Source organism: Nicotiana tabacum, chromosome 11 (genome assembly GCF_000715075.1).
Source record: "Nicotiana tabacum cultivar K326 chromosome 11, ASM71507v2, whole genome shotgun sequence".
NCBI classification, from domain to species: Eukaryota; Viridiplantae; Streptophyta; class Magnoliopsida; order Solanales; family Solanaceae; genus Nicotiana; species Nicotiana tabacum.
Window position 1 is genome coordinate 36816555 of NC_134090.1, and position 19303 is coordinate 36835857.

Here is a 19303-nt window from a genome sequence, read left to right on the forward strand (position 1 = left end):
TCAAATTAATGAGGTACTTTCCTTTTTAGTTTGTTCTAAAATAAATGACACATTTCTAAATTTGGAAATAATTCAAATTTAAACTCTTCATTTTACTCATTTTACCCTTAATGAGAAGCTTTTATAACCACATAAATGTCATGGCCCCATAAAGCCGTTACCCCTTAAGCTTTTAAGGCCACAAGTTTCAAAAGTCTTTTTTTTTTCTTAAACTCCGTGCCGAGTCAAACTACCTCATCTAAATTGAAACGGAGGGAGTACTATTTACTTTGAAAGTGGTTCTAATAATATCAAGATTATGAACGCCATTTAGCATTAAGATGCCATAGAGTGTAATACCATTTTCCTTGCACTTACTGTGACAAGGGCATGCAACCAGGTGGAGGAATTGATAGACTCATACTGCTTGTTCTAGTCCTGTCCTCATGAATCAGTGGTATTTTTATCAGCCAAATGTGGTAAACATGGGATTGAATAGGAAAAGAGACAGTGGTCTGCTTAGTTTATTAAGAAGGAAGCGGTGCCCGCAAGAAATAGGTTAACTTAGCAGCTTTTCGTCCAAAAGGCTAGGAAAAAATTGTACTCAATAGGAAAGTTATTTGACTATTTTCTTATTTGCTTTGACCATTAAAAACTAAAGCAAAATCAATGAATTAGTTGTTGCTTAAGCGGTCCATTACCCATTTCGTAGTTCAAGATCCCTCTTGGCTCTTACTAAGAATAGTAGATTTGCTTCGTCTGGGAAAATCCGGCTTTACTAAATATTAGAGATGTCACTGGTGGTATCTTCCCATAGAGATGTCACTGGTGGTATCTTCTCCTTTTTATCTTATTTGATTCAATAGGGATGGTGGTAGTATTTTGACTTCGGTGCTTCTCCTAGTTAGCCTCGAGTCTTACCATGCCAATGATGAAATTAGTCGGCTTCATATTACTAGTTTCTTAGGGATAGAGGAGCTTCAGAATGTTGTTGTGACCATCCTCTGGGATATTCACAGAGGATACAAGGATGCTTGTTCTTAGTTGATTGGATGTCCTACTCATCCATACAGTTGGACATTATTAGTATAAGATTATGCTCCCTGTGACAAAATCTATGTACTGTTTCTGTCTAAACACTTTAGGCAATTTTAGCTGGACATCATCCAAAACTTTCAATTGACGTCTTGTTGGTTGCTATTTTTGGTTCAGCTGTGAATTCCAGCTGCTTGGGTGTTGGTTCTTACAACCAGTTTATTCAGTTGATCATGTAGAATTTTAGTTATTTGCTGAAAACTTTTTTCTGCCATGAATTTAATCTTGAATGTATGATCTCTTACATTAATGTCTAAGTTGTTATATCAGCGAAGCTCAATGTGATCCTTGTTTCTTCAAGTTATTGAGCTGTGCGTTAACGTTGAAAGAATCTGAGAATCGGTTTAAATGAGAAAACTGTTAACATTTTGGAAGCCTGATATATATTTCCTCAGATCGTGTATGGTATCAATTTCTCCTTGAAATTTTCTTTTCACTTTTTTTGTTTCTGCAGCATCCTTTTACCTATTGTCTTTTCCTGAACTTGTTTGAAAATGCTTCTAAAGAAAAGATTCAATTGAAATTGTGACTGCTATCGTATTGATCACGCTAACTTGCATCCTTCACTACTTCTCTTGGAATTTATCAAAGAAGAGTGACTTGGAGTATATTTGATTGACTGATAGAGGACAGATATGAAAGCCAAAGAAGTGAAATTGTTTCTGATTGTCATGTATAGATAATCACGCGTAGGAAATCATTCATGTCTGGATAAGCGAGAAACAAGAGAGGAAGTATAGATTACTTATTAAGAAAAAAATGAAGGAAGAAGATGCTGTATTAGTCAATATTAGAACAAGTTCGTTATTAGTTTACTTATGGTTCCTTTTGGATTTGACAAGAAAATACACACAATATAAGAGCTGTCAAGCCTTTATGTAGGAGAAAAGATATATTTGCACAAGTACTTGATTCCCCTATATCCAAATCCCTTTACTGCATTTAATGTATCGATATTTGACACCAAAAACTAGTTCACATTTAATTTCTTTCATTCTATTTGGACGCAAAAATTAATTCTTTGTAGATTACAATCTGGAGTCCATAAGATATTCGTGGGGATGTGTCAAGGAAAGGTTGAAAAGACAATGCAGCCCTGGCATTGTGTGTTAAAGCGTCGTTCCCTATGCTGAAGTACCCAATCTTTTTCTCTGCATTCCTTGTTTATCAGGGTGAAGCAAAGCGTATTTGGTTGAAAGACCAAAATAGCCCTAACGATGTGTGTGAAGGCGGAGAGGCCTATGATGTGCTCATTTTTCTTCCTTTCCAATTAATTTATTGAATAGCTGCGCGAGACATACCCTATTTGCCTTCGTCCTTCCTCTGGCGGTAGATCAGCTTTCTGGTGGTACTTCATGTCAGGGTAAGCAAAATCTTATTTGATTGGTTGTGTCAACTCATTTACCTCTACATCCTTCCACAAGTGACTGATCTTTTGCTTTTGTGAGGGCTTTTCGCTTGTGCCTTCCTATTCTGCAGGCCCATGTGAATTTTGTCGAATAACTTTGAGTTGTTAAGTGTTTCCATGAGTTTTCAATTATCGTTGGCCTTCTTCCCGGCGTATCTAGAAAATGATTCATTGCTACATTTACCTCGGTTATTTACATTTTCCCTTTCGAAAGTTTTCTAAATGTATCTGTTGATTTACTTCCAATGCTAGTTGCGGAAATTTGTGGAAAATTAGCAGTTAATTCCATGTTATGGATGGGGCTCTGGTAATGACATTTGAGTCAAATGCCATATATCTGCTGACTATTTGTGTTTATTTGAAGTATTAGTTGTGTGCATATATGGAAATGAAGTATGTTCTCAATTATTGTGATCTTGTTGAGGGATATTTTGTTATGGAAACTTTCATCGTGGAGATTGCCATTAAATTGCTATTTGAACACCCTTCATGTTGCTAGTCCACACTCTTTGCAGGTTTATATTAAGCCCAGGACACACGAGATAGTTGCTGCAACATTAGCTGTTTCAGATTAGTGTGTAACTGCTAAAGCTGACCCACAGGTGAAAAGATGAATCACGGTGAGAATATGGAGTCCAATATTGATTATCACATACAAGATGAGGCAGAAAGGCTGCTTAAAGAGATTGAACTGATGACGAAGAATGTTGAGAACTCTAAATTATATGCTGAATTGTGCTTCGATCTCGAACAGAATGAAACAATTCAACAACATCTGTTTCGCCATTTAGGCTCCCATTCACGCATTCAGCTGGTAATCTATTCTTTGGGAAGCATGGGATACAGTTTTCATTCACAGTTTCAGCTTGCCATAGTTCTCCTATTAAAACGAAATTTTTCCAATCTGATTGGCAATATAGAAGTATATGATCCTGCAATGTCTCCCACTGATATCATAGTTTTCAAGGAACTCGGTATTGAGGTTCTAACCATTGATGAAAATTGTAAGAGGCAAGTCCAGAAACCAACAATGTTCTACATGCCTTATCCTGATTATAATCTTATTGGCAACCTGCTGGGAGCAAACTGGTCTTCGTCTTGTATCAACCAGATTTTTCTATTGACAAACTCATTTCGCAGTACATTGAACGTTATTCGACAGTGTGATTTTAGTGGAGAAACTGTGCAACGTCTAGAGAGAATTTTCGGTTTCACAACAGAAATTGACATACAAACTAGCTATGACATGATGTATATTAGTTTGTTCTCAGTATTTTCTTGGCATTTCTTTGATGTGGATCCCGACGTTGACATGGAAACTTCACTGCCTGGTACTGGATTTCCTTCTACTTTGATTTAAATTGGATAATCTATTGGTTGGTCTCATGACACGTGCACTGAACAGATTTATCTTTTGTTGGTTCAGTGACTGAAATTACAGAATATAAAAGAGATGTCAAACTGGGACGTTCTTGGTTGGATATGCAAAGGTACTTATATGTGAGATATATACCTTTCTATATTTTATCGAGTACAGTTCTCTTATTATTTCTGTTAATTCTGGGAAACTGTGGTGCTGCTAATTAGCATATCATTGAAGTCATTAGCCCTTTACTTCCTCTATGTGTATGATTGTTTGAATTCTTTCCCCTCATGAATTGTGATAAGATGTGTTTTACACATGAATGATTTAAGTGCTAGATGATGATCTAGAATTTGTTGTTTGGGATGAGCAAAGTACTTTGAAATTATTTGCTTACACGAAACTATAGAGTGATAAAGGTGAGTTGAAGGAACCAAAGGAGGGTAAAGCATACTTCATCCTTAAAGATTTAACTTTTAACTTTCGTCTTGCAGGTGTCTTGAAGAAAATCTTTTGGAATATATGCAAAGTGATATGACTAGTGAGGAATTAGCGCAAATTTTTGGTGAACATCGTGGGCCTCGTCATTTAAGATGCAACTCAGTTCCTCCTCCTCCAGGTTGGATTAACCTAAACATCTATGGAATTGGTAAAAAGGGTGATCAGCCAGGACGATATAGTGGTGCCTTTCAAGATGAAACTGGAATGTGTTTAGGCAGCTACAGTTGTACCATTCATGTTGACGACAATGTGATTGCTGGACTGGAGGCCTTGAGGCACGGGTTAATCAGATGCACGGAAGGAAAGCCGAATGCACAAAAGTTGATTGTGGAGTCCGATAATTTATACTTGTCCAATTTGTTAATCGTCGCCCTGAGCCAAAAGAAATAATCATGTCCAGGTTGAAAGAAATTTTTGGCTTGATGGAGCGTATAACTTGTGTAATTTACCATGTGTATGAAGAAGCCAATGAAGCTGCTAGAGACTTGGCTCTGAGAGATGAACGTGATAATCGTGCATAGATAGCTTTGTTCAAACAGGTTTCAAATTCAATTCGCATTTTATGGAAAAGCGATGTTTTGGTTTGTCAAGGAGAGACTTGAAGAATGGATGTTTAAGTTGTCAGGATAATTTACATTTTAACTTTTGTTTAATTTTGCTTTGGATGTTTAGGATGATATACCCTGCCTGGTCTAACTTTATTTTTAACATAATGGTCTCTGTGTTCCGAGTGTTAGAACTATATATAATTGGAAATTTGGCATGATCCTAAATCTTGGAAAGATCAGAAGAAAGTATATATTAGCTATATTATCTTCTTTTGGTGGATTATAATTTATACCATGTCCGAAAATTAGAGAAATTCTTTTAATAGTTTCACTATCCATATTGTAAGTTAGAGGGGGAGCCTAGGATCCGTGTTAAGGTTGTCTCCGTGTGACTTATTGGTCATGAGTTCGAGCCCTGGAAATAACCACTAATGCTTACATTAGGTTAGGCTGTCTACATCATACCTATTGAGGTGTGGCTCTTCTCCGGACCCTGCGTGATCGAGGGAAGCCTTGAGCGTAGGGCTGCCCTTTTACCATCCATATTGTGATTTAACTTATTGAATATATCGTGTCTAGGTTACTTTATTATTGATTAGTGTTGTGTGATTTTACTTTATCTGACCTAGTGTCTAACAGTTATCACTGTGAACCTTAATTGTTTGTACAGGAGGGTGAATTGCGCCCTGATTAAAATTTGGTCGACTAAATGGGGATTTTGGTCAGCTAATTGTGAATACTCTGCACAGTAAGTTAACAGGATATTCCACAAACAACATAAAAGTGAAGTGCAGTAAAGTAAATGACACCATTAATTTTGCACTAGTATGCGCACTGCTTACATCCGATCCCCTTGAAGTGCAAGAGTGTTATCTTTTAGAGCTCTTGAAATTGAATTGTTTAAAACCTTGTGTGGTTTTGTTACACTCATCACTAATGTTTACCGCTGCTGGTTTTCGCTCGATCACCAACAAACAAACCCTTTGATTTTCTAGATCACCCAAGAAACTATGATTCTTTTTGTACACGTAAGACTTGAATGACAGAGAATTACTGGTATTTGAAGAATAAGAGAGGGAAATTGAGAGTGAAGCTGTCTGTCTTCTTTTGAAGAGCTAGTATTTATAGCATGTCTTGTGTTAGGCTTTTGCATAAGTTAGAAGAGTTTGGTGATTATTCCTCTATCTTCCTTCTGGCATTGTATATAAAACAACAACAACAACTATCCAGTAAAATCCTACATAGTGGGATTTGGGAAAGGTAATGTGTACGCAGACCTTACCCCTGCCCCGATAGAGGCAGAGGAGCTGTTTTCGATAGACCCTCGGCTCAGAAAGACGAAGATAAAATAAGAAACAAGAAAAGAGAATTCATTAGTAACTCCAGTAGAAACCGTAATAGTAACAGAAGCATAAAAACCAAAAGATGAATGACATGCCATAACAGTAACCAGAATCTAAGGCCCGGGGCTAAGATAAACAACAAGAATAGTGTGGGTTCAACATAAACTGCAAGTCATCTAAGATCAACCCTAGTCCAACCCCGCCTCACCCCCGGTATGAAGTAAGGAAAGCTTTACTACCCCTATCCTACAACCCTAATGCTTGACCTCCAGACTTTCCTATCAAGGGCCATGTCCTCGGAAATCTGCAGTCGTACCATGTTCTGCCTGATCACCTCTCCCCAATACTACTTAGGTCTCCCTCTACCTCTTCTCGTATCCACCACGGCCAACCGCTCACACTTCCTCACTGGTGCATCCCTATCCTACAACCCTAATGCTTGACCTCCAGACTTTCCTATCAAGGGTCATGTCCTCGGAAATCTGCAGTCGTACCATGTTCTGCCTGATCACCTCTCCCCAATACTACTTAGGTCTCCCTCTACCTCTTCTCGTATCCACCACGGCCAACCGCTCACACTTCCTCACCGGTGCATTAAGGCTTCTCCTCTGCACGTGCCCGAACCATTTGAGCCTCGCTTCCCGCATCTTGTCATCCACAGGGGCAACGCCCACCTTCTTCCGAATATCTTCATTCCTGATCTTGTCTATCCTACCATTGTATATCTTCTCCTTAATTAATTCTGAGCGATGCGTGTTGGTTCTTTGATTGAAGGCTACACCTTAAATTTGAAAGTCTGCGATTGCGAACTTCTCTTGAATCTCCAATTTTATTTTGTACCAATAATTAAAATACTTAGGAGGCTAACATTAATGTTCAGCCATCTGAAAAATGTAAAGAACATTAGCTCCATTTTTTTTTTCCTTTTAGACTTATAGAAGCAAAAATAAAAGTTTTTTGGTTTCTCTTGGTGCTGTTGTTTCTTTTCGTTGAAATACTGAATCATTTAACAGCATTATACAATGGAGCAAAAAACTTTGGGTTGCCCCTAGTTCCACATTTGCACGAATACATCTTCAATCAAAGGTTTTGCAATTAGAAATACCATTGTTTCGTACACACGAAAATGTTCCCCTTGGCTTTCAGCCTATCATGACCAATTTGTTCTGACTTCCCTCTCTTCCTTTGTCGCAGCAAAAAACTAAAATGGACTACTTTTTTAAAATATTGGTTCGTTTCAGCTAGTTTCCAAGATACAAATTACAATGCAACACATTCTAGCACTGCTTTCTTTGGTTTTCTTTTGCTCTTTTTGGTGTACTGCACAAAGTGAAAAATGGACAACCTTCTTAAGAGGCCACAAATAAAGGGTGGCTTGAGTTCAAGGTTGAGGAAGGGGATGCAGAAACTTAAGATAGTTGGATATTCTTGGAGGCTTTAGTCCAAGGTTGCACTATATTGCCGATATAAGGGTGAAAATAACACGGGCTAGCTAGTTTTCGGACTGGTAATTGAAAAATAGCCAGTATTAATAGCCAACATTTTTAAAGTCGTTGAAAAATAGCCATTATTTTACTACAACACGGAAAGTTCCAACATAATATACCAGAGATTGGTGCACTTGTGTATGAACTTCCAGCATATTATGCTGGAACTCCAGTACACGGAAAGTTCCAGCATAATATACTGGAGATTGGAGCACCTGTGTATGAACTTCCAACATATTATGCTGTATCAGTATATTATGATGGAGTTTCAGTTATTATTTATACCGGAACTCCATCATAATATACTGGAGTTCCAACATTATATACTGGAACTCCAGTATATTATGCTGGAAGTTGACATGTAACTAATTCGAACTCCAGTATATTATGCCGGAATATTTTTCGGATTTTGAACAGTGTTTTCGTTCAGATTTATCTACATGAAAAGTGGCTAAATTTCGATTACTTTTGATACTATGACTATTTTTTAATTACCCACTTGTAAATCTGGCTATGTTTGAATTTCACCCGATATAAGGTGTTACTCTTTCTGTCCCATTTGATGTAGCATATTTTTTTTTTCTTTCTAATTTGCCCAAGCAAGAATAGCGCCTTTTCCTATTTGAAAACTATTTAAATTAAGCTCCTAATTTTATCCGTAATTAATTTGTTTGGACCACTTAATATAAAGGCCTATTCATTTATTAGGAAATGGATTTCCGGGGATTTTTATGCAAATAAGCATCCGTATTCTTTGTTTACTTTTTTTAGCCATATACATAAATTATATATTGATTATACACAATTATACACATATAATACCTAAATTAAGAATATATTATACTTCCACCGGCTATTTTTAGTTTAAATAGTCGGGTGGACGGCTATTTGAATTAATGCTTCAAATAGAAAATGAAAAAATATATGAAACTATCGAAAAAGAGATGAAGGAGCGTCAACTAGATCGATAGGCCAAAGTGATCAGCTTATTAGACTAACTAATCAGCGATCCTTTGACCTACCTAACACAAGTATCTCTGAAATTGGAGCAGCAAAGTCATTTTGCTGTCACTGAAAGCTCAATCACATAATCGATATTAAAAAAAACATATCTTTAAACCTATCCTTCAATAAAGGTATTGAAGTCGAGGCCGACCCAAAAAGGATTTTTAATAGATCCACAATTACATTAAATTTTTAATTATTGATACGTAGAAAATTTTGATACGTTAGACATAGTAGCTTATGTATTAATAGTCTTTAATTAATTCTCAAACTTTATTATATATATCCAGCTAAATAACTTCAGATAAACTGGGCCTCAAAAAATAAATTATGATTTATACACCAACTGTATAATACAATAATTTTTTTCACTATTAATACAATTTAACCTATTATTATTCATCACTTATTATTTATTTTAAGTTATTAATTATCCATGTTATTAAATAGAATGGTCTGAAATTACATTTTTAGTGATATGATATGAAATTACATTTTGAGATTACATTGTGGAAGTAATTTTTACACGGACTGTTAACTCTTAGGGGTCGTTTGGTATGATGGATAAGCAAAGATAATCTTGGGATAAAAATTTAGTACCATTTTATTCTTTGTTTGATTACTAATCTTGGGATAAATTATCTCATGATTAAAAATAATACCGGAATAACTTAGGTAAATAAGTGATCCAAGATAACACAGTAAAAATAACAACCTAGATTAATACAACATACAGTACCAAATAATTAATAAAAAATAATATCAGGATAACTATTCTCAACATAACTTATTTCAATATAACTAATCCCTTTGTCTTCAAACCAAACGACCCCTTATTTTATTAGTGGACTCGCTTGCATATATTTGGTTCAACTTTAGCGCGCTTTCTCCTCCTCCAACGCCAACACTTTTGCCCTACTCTGCTCTCTTTCTCCGGCGGAATCGACATGTAAGTGCACTTCTTCTTTCTCGCTATAGCTCTCTATTCCCACCATCCCCACTTTTTTCTTCATATATTTGGGGTTTTTTCTTTTATAAAAAAATGGCGTTGCGAGAAGTTATTTGCATTTGATTTTGTCTGATATTAAGGTCGTCGAAGCTGGAAACGACAACAAGTGATTACTTGAAGGTAGCTCTTCAATCGCGAGGGACCATTTGCTGAGGGCTATACACTTCCAGTGACCGTTGCGGTCAGTATCTCCTCTTTTACTCTTAATATTTCTTATTTTTTTTATTTCTTTAATTTTTTGATGGTAAAACTAAATTATAGGTATGTGTTTTGTGAGGATTCGGTTAAATTGCATTCGTAATTAGTGATTGCTTTGAATTTGACTAAAGGATCTCGCATTACCACCGCCCTATAATTTTCTGTGTTCTTTTGGTGCCACTTGTCAATGAAGTGCGAGGAGAACATGAGGTAAAAATACTAGGTGATTTCTTCCTATTTGCTTAAGACTTGGGGGGAAGAGTTACCTGGTACCTGTACTGGTAGGAGGTATCAGGTGGAGTTGAGGTACTCGCAAATGGCCCTGATTCATTAAAAAAAGAAGGCCAATCATTTTAAGTTCAGAAGAGCAACAGTTTTGCTGCAATTTTTTTACCTTTGAATAAAATAAAATTCTAAAAAAATAAGATTGATGTTTTTCCTTGGAGTTAGATTTATGATTTGGCACTTTACAGTATCAATTTTCATTAGTGCAAAGGTTCTTTGTGAATCTGTACTGGTAGTTGAAGTAGGTGACTGCAACTTTAGTTCAGAATAGCTTATATTCGTACTCAATGATTGCAAATCCTGCGTGATTGGTTTTGAATGGGTTAAAGAAAGTAGATGAATGGATTGCCCCTAAACGGAAGAAGTTGAGTTCAGAAGAAGTTGGTTTTTGAACTTAGTGATTACAAATCATACAAGATTGTTCTGAATGGGTTAAAGAAAGAGGGTATGTTCATATTCCTCTTATCTCTTAGTACCCTCTTCTATATCAATTAAACCCATTTATAATAGAGAAGATGTCAACTGAGTGCTTCTTGAAATATCTCGTGGCGTCAAGTAAGCAACATTTGATGTGCAGCAAGTATACTTTTAGCCTGCTAGCAATTCTGTAATTTTGAGTTCGATACTTGCAGATAATGAGAAATGCATTTTGTAGCTGAAAAGCTACTTCAGCATGCTACTGATTTTGTACTTTAAGTACCACACTTGCAGGTTTATATTAACTCCAGAACAAAGTACTACACTTACAGGTTTATATTAACTCCAGAACATAAGAGTGAGTTGCTGCATTATTAGCTGTTTCAAACAGTATTTAAATTGCTAGACCCCAACGTTAATCTGAACCTGGGGCATAAAGATGAATTCCAGTGAGAATATGGAGTCCAATGTTTATTTTCACATAAAAGATGAGGCAGAAATGTTGCTTAAAGAGATTGAACTGATGATGAAGAATGTTGAGAACTCTGAAATGTATGCTGGAATGCGCTTCGATCTCGAACAGAGTAAAACTTTTCAACAACATCTGTTTCGCCTTTTAGTCTCCCATTCACATGTCCAGGTGGTAATCTATGCTTTGGGAAGCATGGAATACAGTTTTCATTCGCAGTTTCAGCTTGCCGTAGTTCTCCTACTAAAACGAGCTCTTCCCAATTGGATTGGCAATATAGAAGTATATGATCCTTTATTGTCTCCAGCTGATATGATAGTTTTGACGAAACTGGGATTTGAGGTTTTGACCATTGATGAAAATTGTAGGAGGCAAGTTCGGAGACCAACAATGTTCTACATGCCTGTTCCTAATTATAATCTTCTTGGCAACCTGCTGGGAGCAAACTGGTCTTTGTCTTGTATCAACCAGATATTTCTACTGACAAACTCATTTCGCCATTCATTGACCAGTATTTCACCATGTAGTTTGTATGGAGAAACAGTGCAACGTCTAGAGAGAATTCTCCCCTTCACAACAGAGATTGACATAAAAACTAGCTACAAGCAGATCTATACTAATGTCTTCTCAAGATTTGCTTGTCATTTCTTTGATGTGGATCCTAACATTGACATGGAAACTTCACTGCCTGGTACTAGTTTTCTTTCTATCTTGATTCAAGTTGGAGAATTTATTGGTTGATCTCATGATACTTGCACTAAACAGATGTTTTTGTTTGTTGATTCAGTGACTAAGATTACAGGATATATAAAGGATGGTGGACAGCGACCTTGGTTGGATTGGCAAAGGTACTTAAATGTGAGACTAGATACTGAACTTTCTATTTATTACTGAATGCAGTTCTTATATGCAGAGCCAGCTAATTCTGTTAATTGTTGATTCCTGGAAACAACGGTGTTTCAACTTAGCATATCATTGAAGTCATTGCCCTTTTACTTTCTCTTGTTCTTTACACATGCGAATGACTTAAGTTCTTGCTGGAGAATCTAGATTTTGTTGGTTGGATTATGCAATGTAATTTGAAATTTTTTGCTTAATTGAAACTATAGAGTGATAAAAGTGAGCTGAAGGAGGAACCAAAGGAGGGTAAAGTGTGCTTCATCCCTAAAGATGTAACTTTCAACTTTTGTATTGCAGGTATTTTGAAGAAGCATTTTTGGAATATATGCGAAGTGATATGACTAGTGAGGAATTTGCGCAAATTCTTGGTGAATATCGTGGGCCTCGTTGTTTAAGATGCAACTCGGTTCCTCCTCCTCTAGGTTGGATTAAGCTAAACATCTATGGGATCGGTACAGAAGGTGATCAGCCAGGACGATATAGTGGCGTCTTTCAAGACGAAACTGGAATGTGTTTAGGTAGGTATAGTGGTGCCATTCATGTTGAAGATAATGTGATTGCTGGACTGGAGGCCTTGAGGCATGGGTTAGTCAGATGTGTGGAAGGAAAGCCGAATGCACATAAGTTGATTGTGGAGTCAGATAATGTTATACTTGTCCAATATGTCAATGGTCACCCTGAGCCAAATGAAATAACCATGAATAGGTTGAAAGAAATTTTTGACATGCTGGAGCGTGTAACTTGTGCAATTTACCATGTGTATGAAGAAGCCAATAAAGCTGCTAGAGACTTGGCTATGAGACATGAATGTCACAATCGTGCATAGATAGCTTTGTTTTCGGCTCAAGGGGTAGGGTGAAGTTTTCCTGGTTCAATTAGGTTTTCACATGTAATTTGCATTTTATGGCAAGTGGTATTGCAGCAGACTGATGCAAACACGGTCCCTGACAGTACACATCACAGAGCAGACACTTCTGTGTATGTCCGACTTCTCATACAGGTTTTTTTTTGTTTGTCAAGTGATGATGGATGCAACATTTGAAAAAGCAAAAAAGAAAGAGAGGAAAACAAATGCATTCCCGAGACAAAGGCAAGCCCTATATGTTATCTAATTTGTGCAAAGCGAAGCAATTTTTTTGATCTGTGTTAATGTTCACTGGAGTGTATTTAGTCATCTTTGTCTATTTAATTTGGTGATATTACACTATTTGAACTAAAGGTTTCAGCCCAAGAATGAAGATTATGTACCTTGTTTCATGAGGCAAGAGCGAGATATGAAATGTTGTTAAAGAATCTAATAAACTATAGGAGCAAATTAAGATCAATATAGTTCCTGCAACAACGTGGGGATCATAAATAAAGTTGGGAGATTAAGGATAGGAACTCTTTAAGAGTACTCATACAAGGAACTTGTTAAGAGTAAAATGTGGACTAAACATAATTAAGGTTTTACTCGACCAGATTATAGGCTCAGATTATGCTTGTTATCATACCTTTATATCGACATTTTCTATCAAGTGTCTAATTATCTTGGATTCAAAGACTACTGTAATTTCTCTGCTTTTGTATGATATACCTTTACGCACGTAATGAATTTGCTTATTAGTTGCACAGTTGCTGTAACTTCCAGTATTTCTACCTATCTTAAAATTGATTTTGCAGTCTGATCCATGATATAGTAAATTTTCCCTGAGATTTTCTACCTGTCACTATATTCTAACAATGAGATTAAACTTCTTAATTGTACTTAAACTTGCTGCAGTAAAGTTGAATCATTAATCTTACAGCCAGTTTGTTCTGTCGCTCATGTAGAATTTTAGCAATTTGCTTAAAGGAATTGCAGGGTAAGGGTGCCATGTGACCAGGAGGTCACGGGTTGCTGCCGTGGAAACAACCTCATGCACAAATCCAAGGTAAGTTTGCGTACAATAGACCCTTGTGGCTCGGCTCTTCCCCGAATCCCGCGCATAGCGGGAGCTTAGCGCACCGGGCTGCCCTTTTTTGCTTAAAAGAATTATTCTGTCATGGATTTGATCTTGAATGTATTCTCTTTACATTAATGGCAATATTGCTATATGGCAAAAGCTCAATATGATCCTTGCTCTTGTCAAGTTATTGAGCTGTACCTTAAAGTAGAAAGAATCTGAGAATGGGTTTAAATGGGGAAACTGTTACTTAAGATCTAGTATGGTATCAGTTTCTCCTTGAAATTTTCTGGTGTTTCACTTTTTTCTTTCTGCAACATCCCTTTTCCTATTGCCTTTTCCTGGACTTGTTTGAAAATGCCTTCCAAAGAGAAGATTTAGTCAGAGTGATTAAATGTTAATTAATGTTGATAAGCTAGCTAATTTCTGATTAACTGTGTAAAAAGTGGCTATTTGCCCATTTCTCCCACCTATATCTGGAATAGAGTTTTAGGCCTATTAATTGGCTAGACTCGGTTTTGACTAGGGAAAGGTAAATGTGGTATTTCCAACTTCTAAAAAATAATCTCTACCCCTTCCAACTATTATCCAAATATAACAATTGCCACTTGCTAAGTTTTACAAGGGAAGTTCAATCATTTATTTTCCCCTTCTTATTTGCCTACAAAGATTGATTGAGTTGGTTGGGTGAGTGGTGGGACGGATTTCCCTTACCAGCACTTCTCCAGTCAGAATTTGTCGCACCGGACTTGCCTAGTGCGGTTTATATTTCCTATGCAGTTTGCAAGCTATTGCACAGTGAGCAGTTTATCCAATGCGCACCCGAAGGGTGGCGACTGTGGGTTTCCATGAGAATCCCCCCCCCCCCCCCACACACAAAAAACACGTAAAATATTCTTTCTTAAAGAATAAAACTTTCCTTTAATATAAAGTAAAATTTAAGTGCGGTGGAATAAGCACTTCATGCCCATCAAGGTACTAGTAAATGAAACCAAACTTAAAGAAGTTTAGCTTTCTATTGTGCGGAGAAATTAAAGGGATTTTTTCATTCTTATACATTATTTGAAACTTTATTACGAAAAATGTCCATGTTTTGGTATTTATCCGAACCTAAACACATTTTAGTTATAAAATATATACAATTTACCTAAAAGGCTCTCAATCCATTATTTGTGCCTTCAATCAAGGGATTTAGCTACATCCTTTTCCTTTTTTTCTCTCCTCTCTCCCTTCTTCTCTCCCCCGATTGAACTTATATTTAGGGATTTAGAGAATCTTATCCCTCATGTATGAACTGATGCATATAGCTTGAGTTGGAAATTCGAATTCAATTGTGCATAATCTGCTTTTCATCTTCCAAGAACACCGATCCTTCCTTTTCTGGCCAAAGATAGCCAAAGTGATTTCACCATTAGCAAAGATATGATATAAGTGATTGTTTTGTACATATTAAAAACTTCTCGTTGTGTCGTTCTGCTACTTTCTTCAACTGTTAACCTTTAAAGAAACTAGCCTAAAGTTCATCTTCTAAAATGCAGCTGATTAACTTCTATCTATCCTTGAGACTAATTTCACCATTTGTCTAGTTTGGTATTGAAGGTCATGTCTAAATTTTCTAGCACCCAGTGATATTATTTCTTGCCTCTTATTTTCCTAAAACATACCCTCAACAGGGTTAATCTGTGTGCAACAGTCGTTTTTTCTGATGGAAATTATGGCTCTCAGAAGCGTTACAACATATATTTATAGCATCATGAAGGTGTATAAAAAAGCCATCAATGAACAAGTATAATTATATACATAATAATTATATATTATACAACTTATCTACAACTTTTCTACAATTTTCATACATTATTTCTACCCAGTTATATACAACTGCAATATCATACCACTTAAATACAATTTTATACAAATTTTATACAATGTCTTTTGTATATTTTGTATTTGATTTGTACATAGTAAAAATAAATTTCATACAACTAATTATATATTATACAATTTATCTACAACTTTCATACATTATTTCTACCCAGTTATAGACAACTACAATATCATACAACTTAAATACAATTTTTATACAAATATTGTTCAACTTTCATACAATATTTAAATAAAAATATATATATAAACAATAGAATATAATTTTTCTACAATTTTACTATAACTGTACTACAATTTCGTAAGTATAATGTATGTCATGTCGTCTTCTTCTTCGAGTTTCAATATGAAATTCAGCCAAAATCAAGTCTAATCTTCACCAAAACACCCTCAAAATTGAGATATAAACTCCAAATCATATTCCCAATTGTTTGCAACAACACCCAATCCAAACAAATAATGGTTTTTAAAAACCCAAATTCGAATTCAAAGCTTTTTAATGGCTGTCAATGGTGGAAATGGCTGCTCTATTTTCCTTTGGTTTACATTACTGGAATTAGGAATTGAGAGATAGAGAGAGACGTAGAGCGAATTCCCAATAGTATGCAACAACACCCAATTCAAACAAATAATATTTTTTGAAAACCCAAATTCGAATTTAAAGCTTTGTTAATGCCTGTCAATGGTGGAATTGCTGTTCTCTTTTTTTGCTCTACATTACTGGAATGAGAGAGAGAGAGAGAGAGAGAGAGAGAGAGAGAGAGAGAGAGAGAGAGAGAGAGCATGAGGGAGAGAGAATAAGGATGAGAAATAATTGATTCCTAATATAAAGGGATACTCATTTAATTTCTAAAGTGTATATAATTGGTAAATTTGTATATAGGAGGTAATTAAATTGAAACTTGAGTAGGGAAGGTAATAAGGTTTCCAATAGTGTATAGGTATGTAAAAATCCCCTGATTAAATGACAATTATACTTCACACAATTTTGACAAATAAAATTAAGCTGCATTATTTGTTTTCACTTATTTATCGTTCAGACCTCAACTCCTAATGTGTCTTTGATTTTTTCTTTTCTTCCTTTTCTTTAACGACAACACTATTTGAATAAATTTGGTTCATTTAGATCATTGATAAAATTGTCTTATATTACTTATAGCTCATTTTAGCCGCACAACCACAACTATCAACCACCACTGTTGCTGTCACTTCCAGTTTATATTCCTCTTCTCTAAACTCCTCCTTTCCTTCCCATATAATAGCAATTGAAAGTGATTTTCATGATTCTATTAAACAAAAGATATTAGTTACATCTATTGACATCGATATAACATTTGGCCAGTTCTTTTTGCTCTCTGTTTAACATGTGAAAAACTTCAATGCATTTGAAATAGGTCTTATTTGAGAGTGTGATGCACACGAGAAATAACCCTCTTTTTCATATATTTTTTCTATATGCAATTTCTTTTTTAGTTCGATTTACTCAAAAAGTTATGTCCGGGAAAAAAATTTAAATTAGGTGTTCATGAGGCTAGAGCTTAAAATTTGGACACAATTTTGAAACACGAAATTAATATAATCAAAGCGTAAAGATTTGTAAAATAATAAAAAATAAAAGATTTGTAAAATAATTGCACCAAGTACCTTGCAAAGTACTTATACAACATTGTTAGTAGTATCCGTTTGTTTCCTTAAGGCACTATTAAAGGAGTCTTTAAAGTATACAGTTAGAAAAAAGTTGTAAGTACTACACAAATTTAGAAATACATTATTTCAACGTTTATTTATTTTTTCATGCATTAGATAACACTTCATCTTTGGCATTAATTTTCAAAGAAAGTACTCTAGAAACAATCATAATTCAATCCACCTGGTTATACTTGAATAAAAAATTTGTTTTGTGAATTTTGGAATTCATGCTCACGATATCTTTCTTCAAAAAAAAAAAAAAATGAAAAAAAAATATATAAGTTTCATCTTGATTTAGTGAATTGAAAAATTGTGAAAGAAATGGCTTAGGTCTCTCCCACACCGGATAGAGACAATAAGATATGAGCATTTTTAATTAGTGACCGGCTTCCAAGGAGCAAACGCAGTCAACGAAATTCGTTGTACAGGGTGTATCAAGAAGCATTCGATTTTCCAGAAGTTTGGAAGCACACATATATCCGGAAACTAATAATAGTTCAGATCAGATATTTAGCAGGCAACAAAAAAATAAATTTAGAACAGAACAACAAAATTAATCGTGTAATACCTTCACTAAATAAATAAATAATAGTAGTCAACGAAGGAATTAAATTAAAACATAACAATAAAAATAATTAAGGCATCTTTTCGCAAACATTTTCCAAAGATTCCTTACGAATTTACTTGCGGACTTTCATAGGAGAAAATCCACAGGAAATTCCTTTTTCTCATGAATTTTTACCAAAAGTTTCTTGCGGATATTTAGTTTTTCTTGCGACAAAATCTGTAGGTAATTTACATATGGATTCAAAATTCTCAGGTAAGTTACATGGGGATTTTAAAATTCGCAGGTAATAATTACTTACGAAGGTTTTTTTATCGGAATTTTTTTCTTAGGAAACTGAATTACCTGCGAATTTTTCTGAATAATCCCTAAGAAAATCTCCATGCAATACAATTTTCTTGTAGTGTCATGGCCGTGGTCGGGGAAGAAACTCTAATCGTGGTAATAATAATGCACCAAAGAACCCTCCTCACCACCAGCAGTGGAAAAGGAAGGAACAAAAGCATGAAGCGGTGCAAGCACCAAATGCAGAAAATGCATGCTATAGATGTGGAGGAAAAGGACACTGGTCACGTACCTGTCGTACGCCAAAGTACTTGGTTGAGCTTTATCAAGCCTCCCTGAAGAAGACAGAGAAAAATGTAGAAGCAAATTTTATTTCTGAAGATAATTTAAACTTCATGCATTTGGATGTAGCTGATTACTTTGCACTCCCAGAAGAAGAAACAAGTCATGTAATCGGTAGTGAATCTATAGAAATATAAATATTTTAATTTTTGTTGTTTGTAATAGATAGTATGGTTATGTAATTGTTGTACATAAATAAAAGTTATGCTTTGATAATGATGATTACTATAATATATTTTATTTATGTCATTTTGAAGAATATGGATAATCCTCAAATTATGTTTGGACCAAAGACAAATCATGAAGATATTTGTGTTATTGATAGTACAACTCATGCCATATTCAAGGATCAGAAATATTTTTCTTATTTGCATAAGGAAAAAGCAAATGTTTCAACAATTTCTGGTAATATAAGTTTGATTGAAGGCTCTGGAAGAGCCATAATATTTCTGTCTAAGGGAACAAAACTTATTATAGACAATGCATTGTTCTCCTCCAAGTCCCGAAGAAACTTGTTGAGTTTTATAGATATCCGCCGAAATGGGTATCATGTTGAGACAATAGATGAAATGAATGTGGAATATCTTTGTATTACAAAGAATATTTCTG

At 35.3% G+C, this 19303-nt stretch overlaps 2 protein-coding genes across 4 annotated transcripts; both read left to right on the forward strand.

Moving 5' to 3' along the window:
• The first annotated feature begins 821 nt into the window (after positions 1–821).
• Positions 822–5088, forward strand: LOC107831142 (protein SENSITIVITY TO RED LIGHT REDUCED 1-like). Its single transcript, XM_016658872.2, has 4 exons — positions 822–2437; positions 2998–3813; positions 3909–3972; positions 4340–5088. Exons 2-4 carry the CDS (start codon positions 3093–3095, stop codon positions 4734–4736), a joined length of 1182 nt encoding a protein of 393 aa, XP_016514358.2. The 5' UTR covers positions 822–2437; positions 2998–3092; the 3' UTR covers positions 4737–5088.
• A 4487-nt stretch (positions 5089–9575) lies between these two features.
• LOC107831141 (uncharacterized) lies at positions 9576–13222 on the forward strand. 3 transcript variants are annotated; one of them, XM_016658870.2, is made up of 5 exons: positions 9576–9678; positions 9819–9919; positions 10933–11798; positions 11895–11955; positions 12305–13222. In XM_016658870.2, exons 3-5 carry the CDS (start codon positions 11078–11080, stop codon positions 12831–12833), a joined length of 1311 nt encoding a protein of 436 aa, XP_016514356.1. In that variant the 5' UTR covers positions 9576–9678; positions 9819–9919; positions 10933–11077; the 3' UTR covers positions 12834–13222. The 3 variants fall into 3 exon arrangements, with proteins under 3 accessions (XP_016514356.1, XP_016514357.1, XP_075081082.1); XM_016658871.2 differs by having other exon boundaries at positions 10971–11798; XM_075224981.1 differs by lacking the exons at positions 9576–9678; positions 9819–9919 and having other exon boundaries at positions 9938–11798.
• The last annotated feature ends 6081 nt before the right edge of the window (positions 13223–19303 follow it).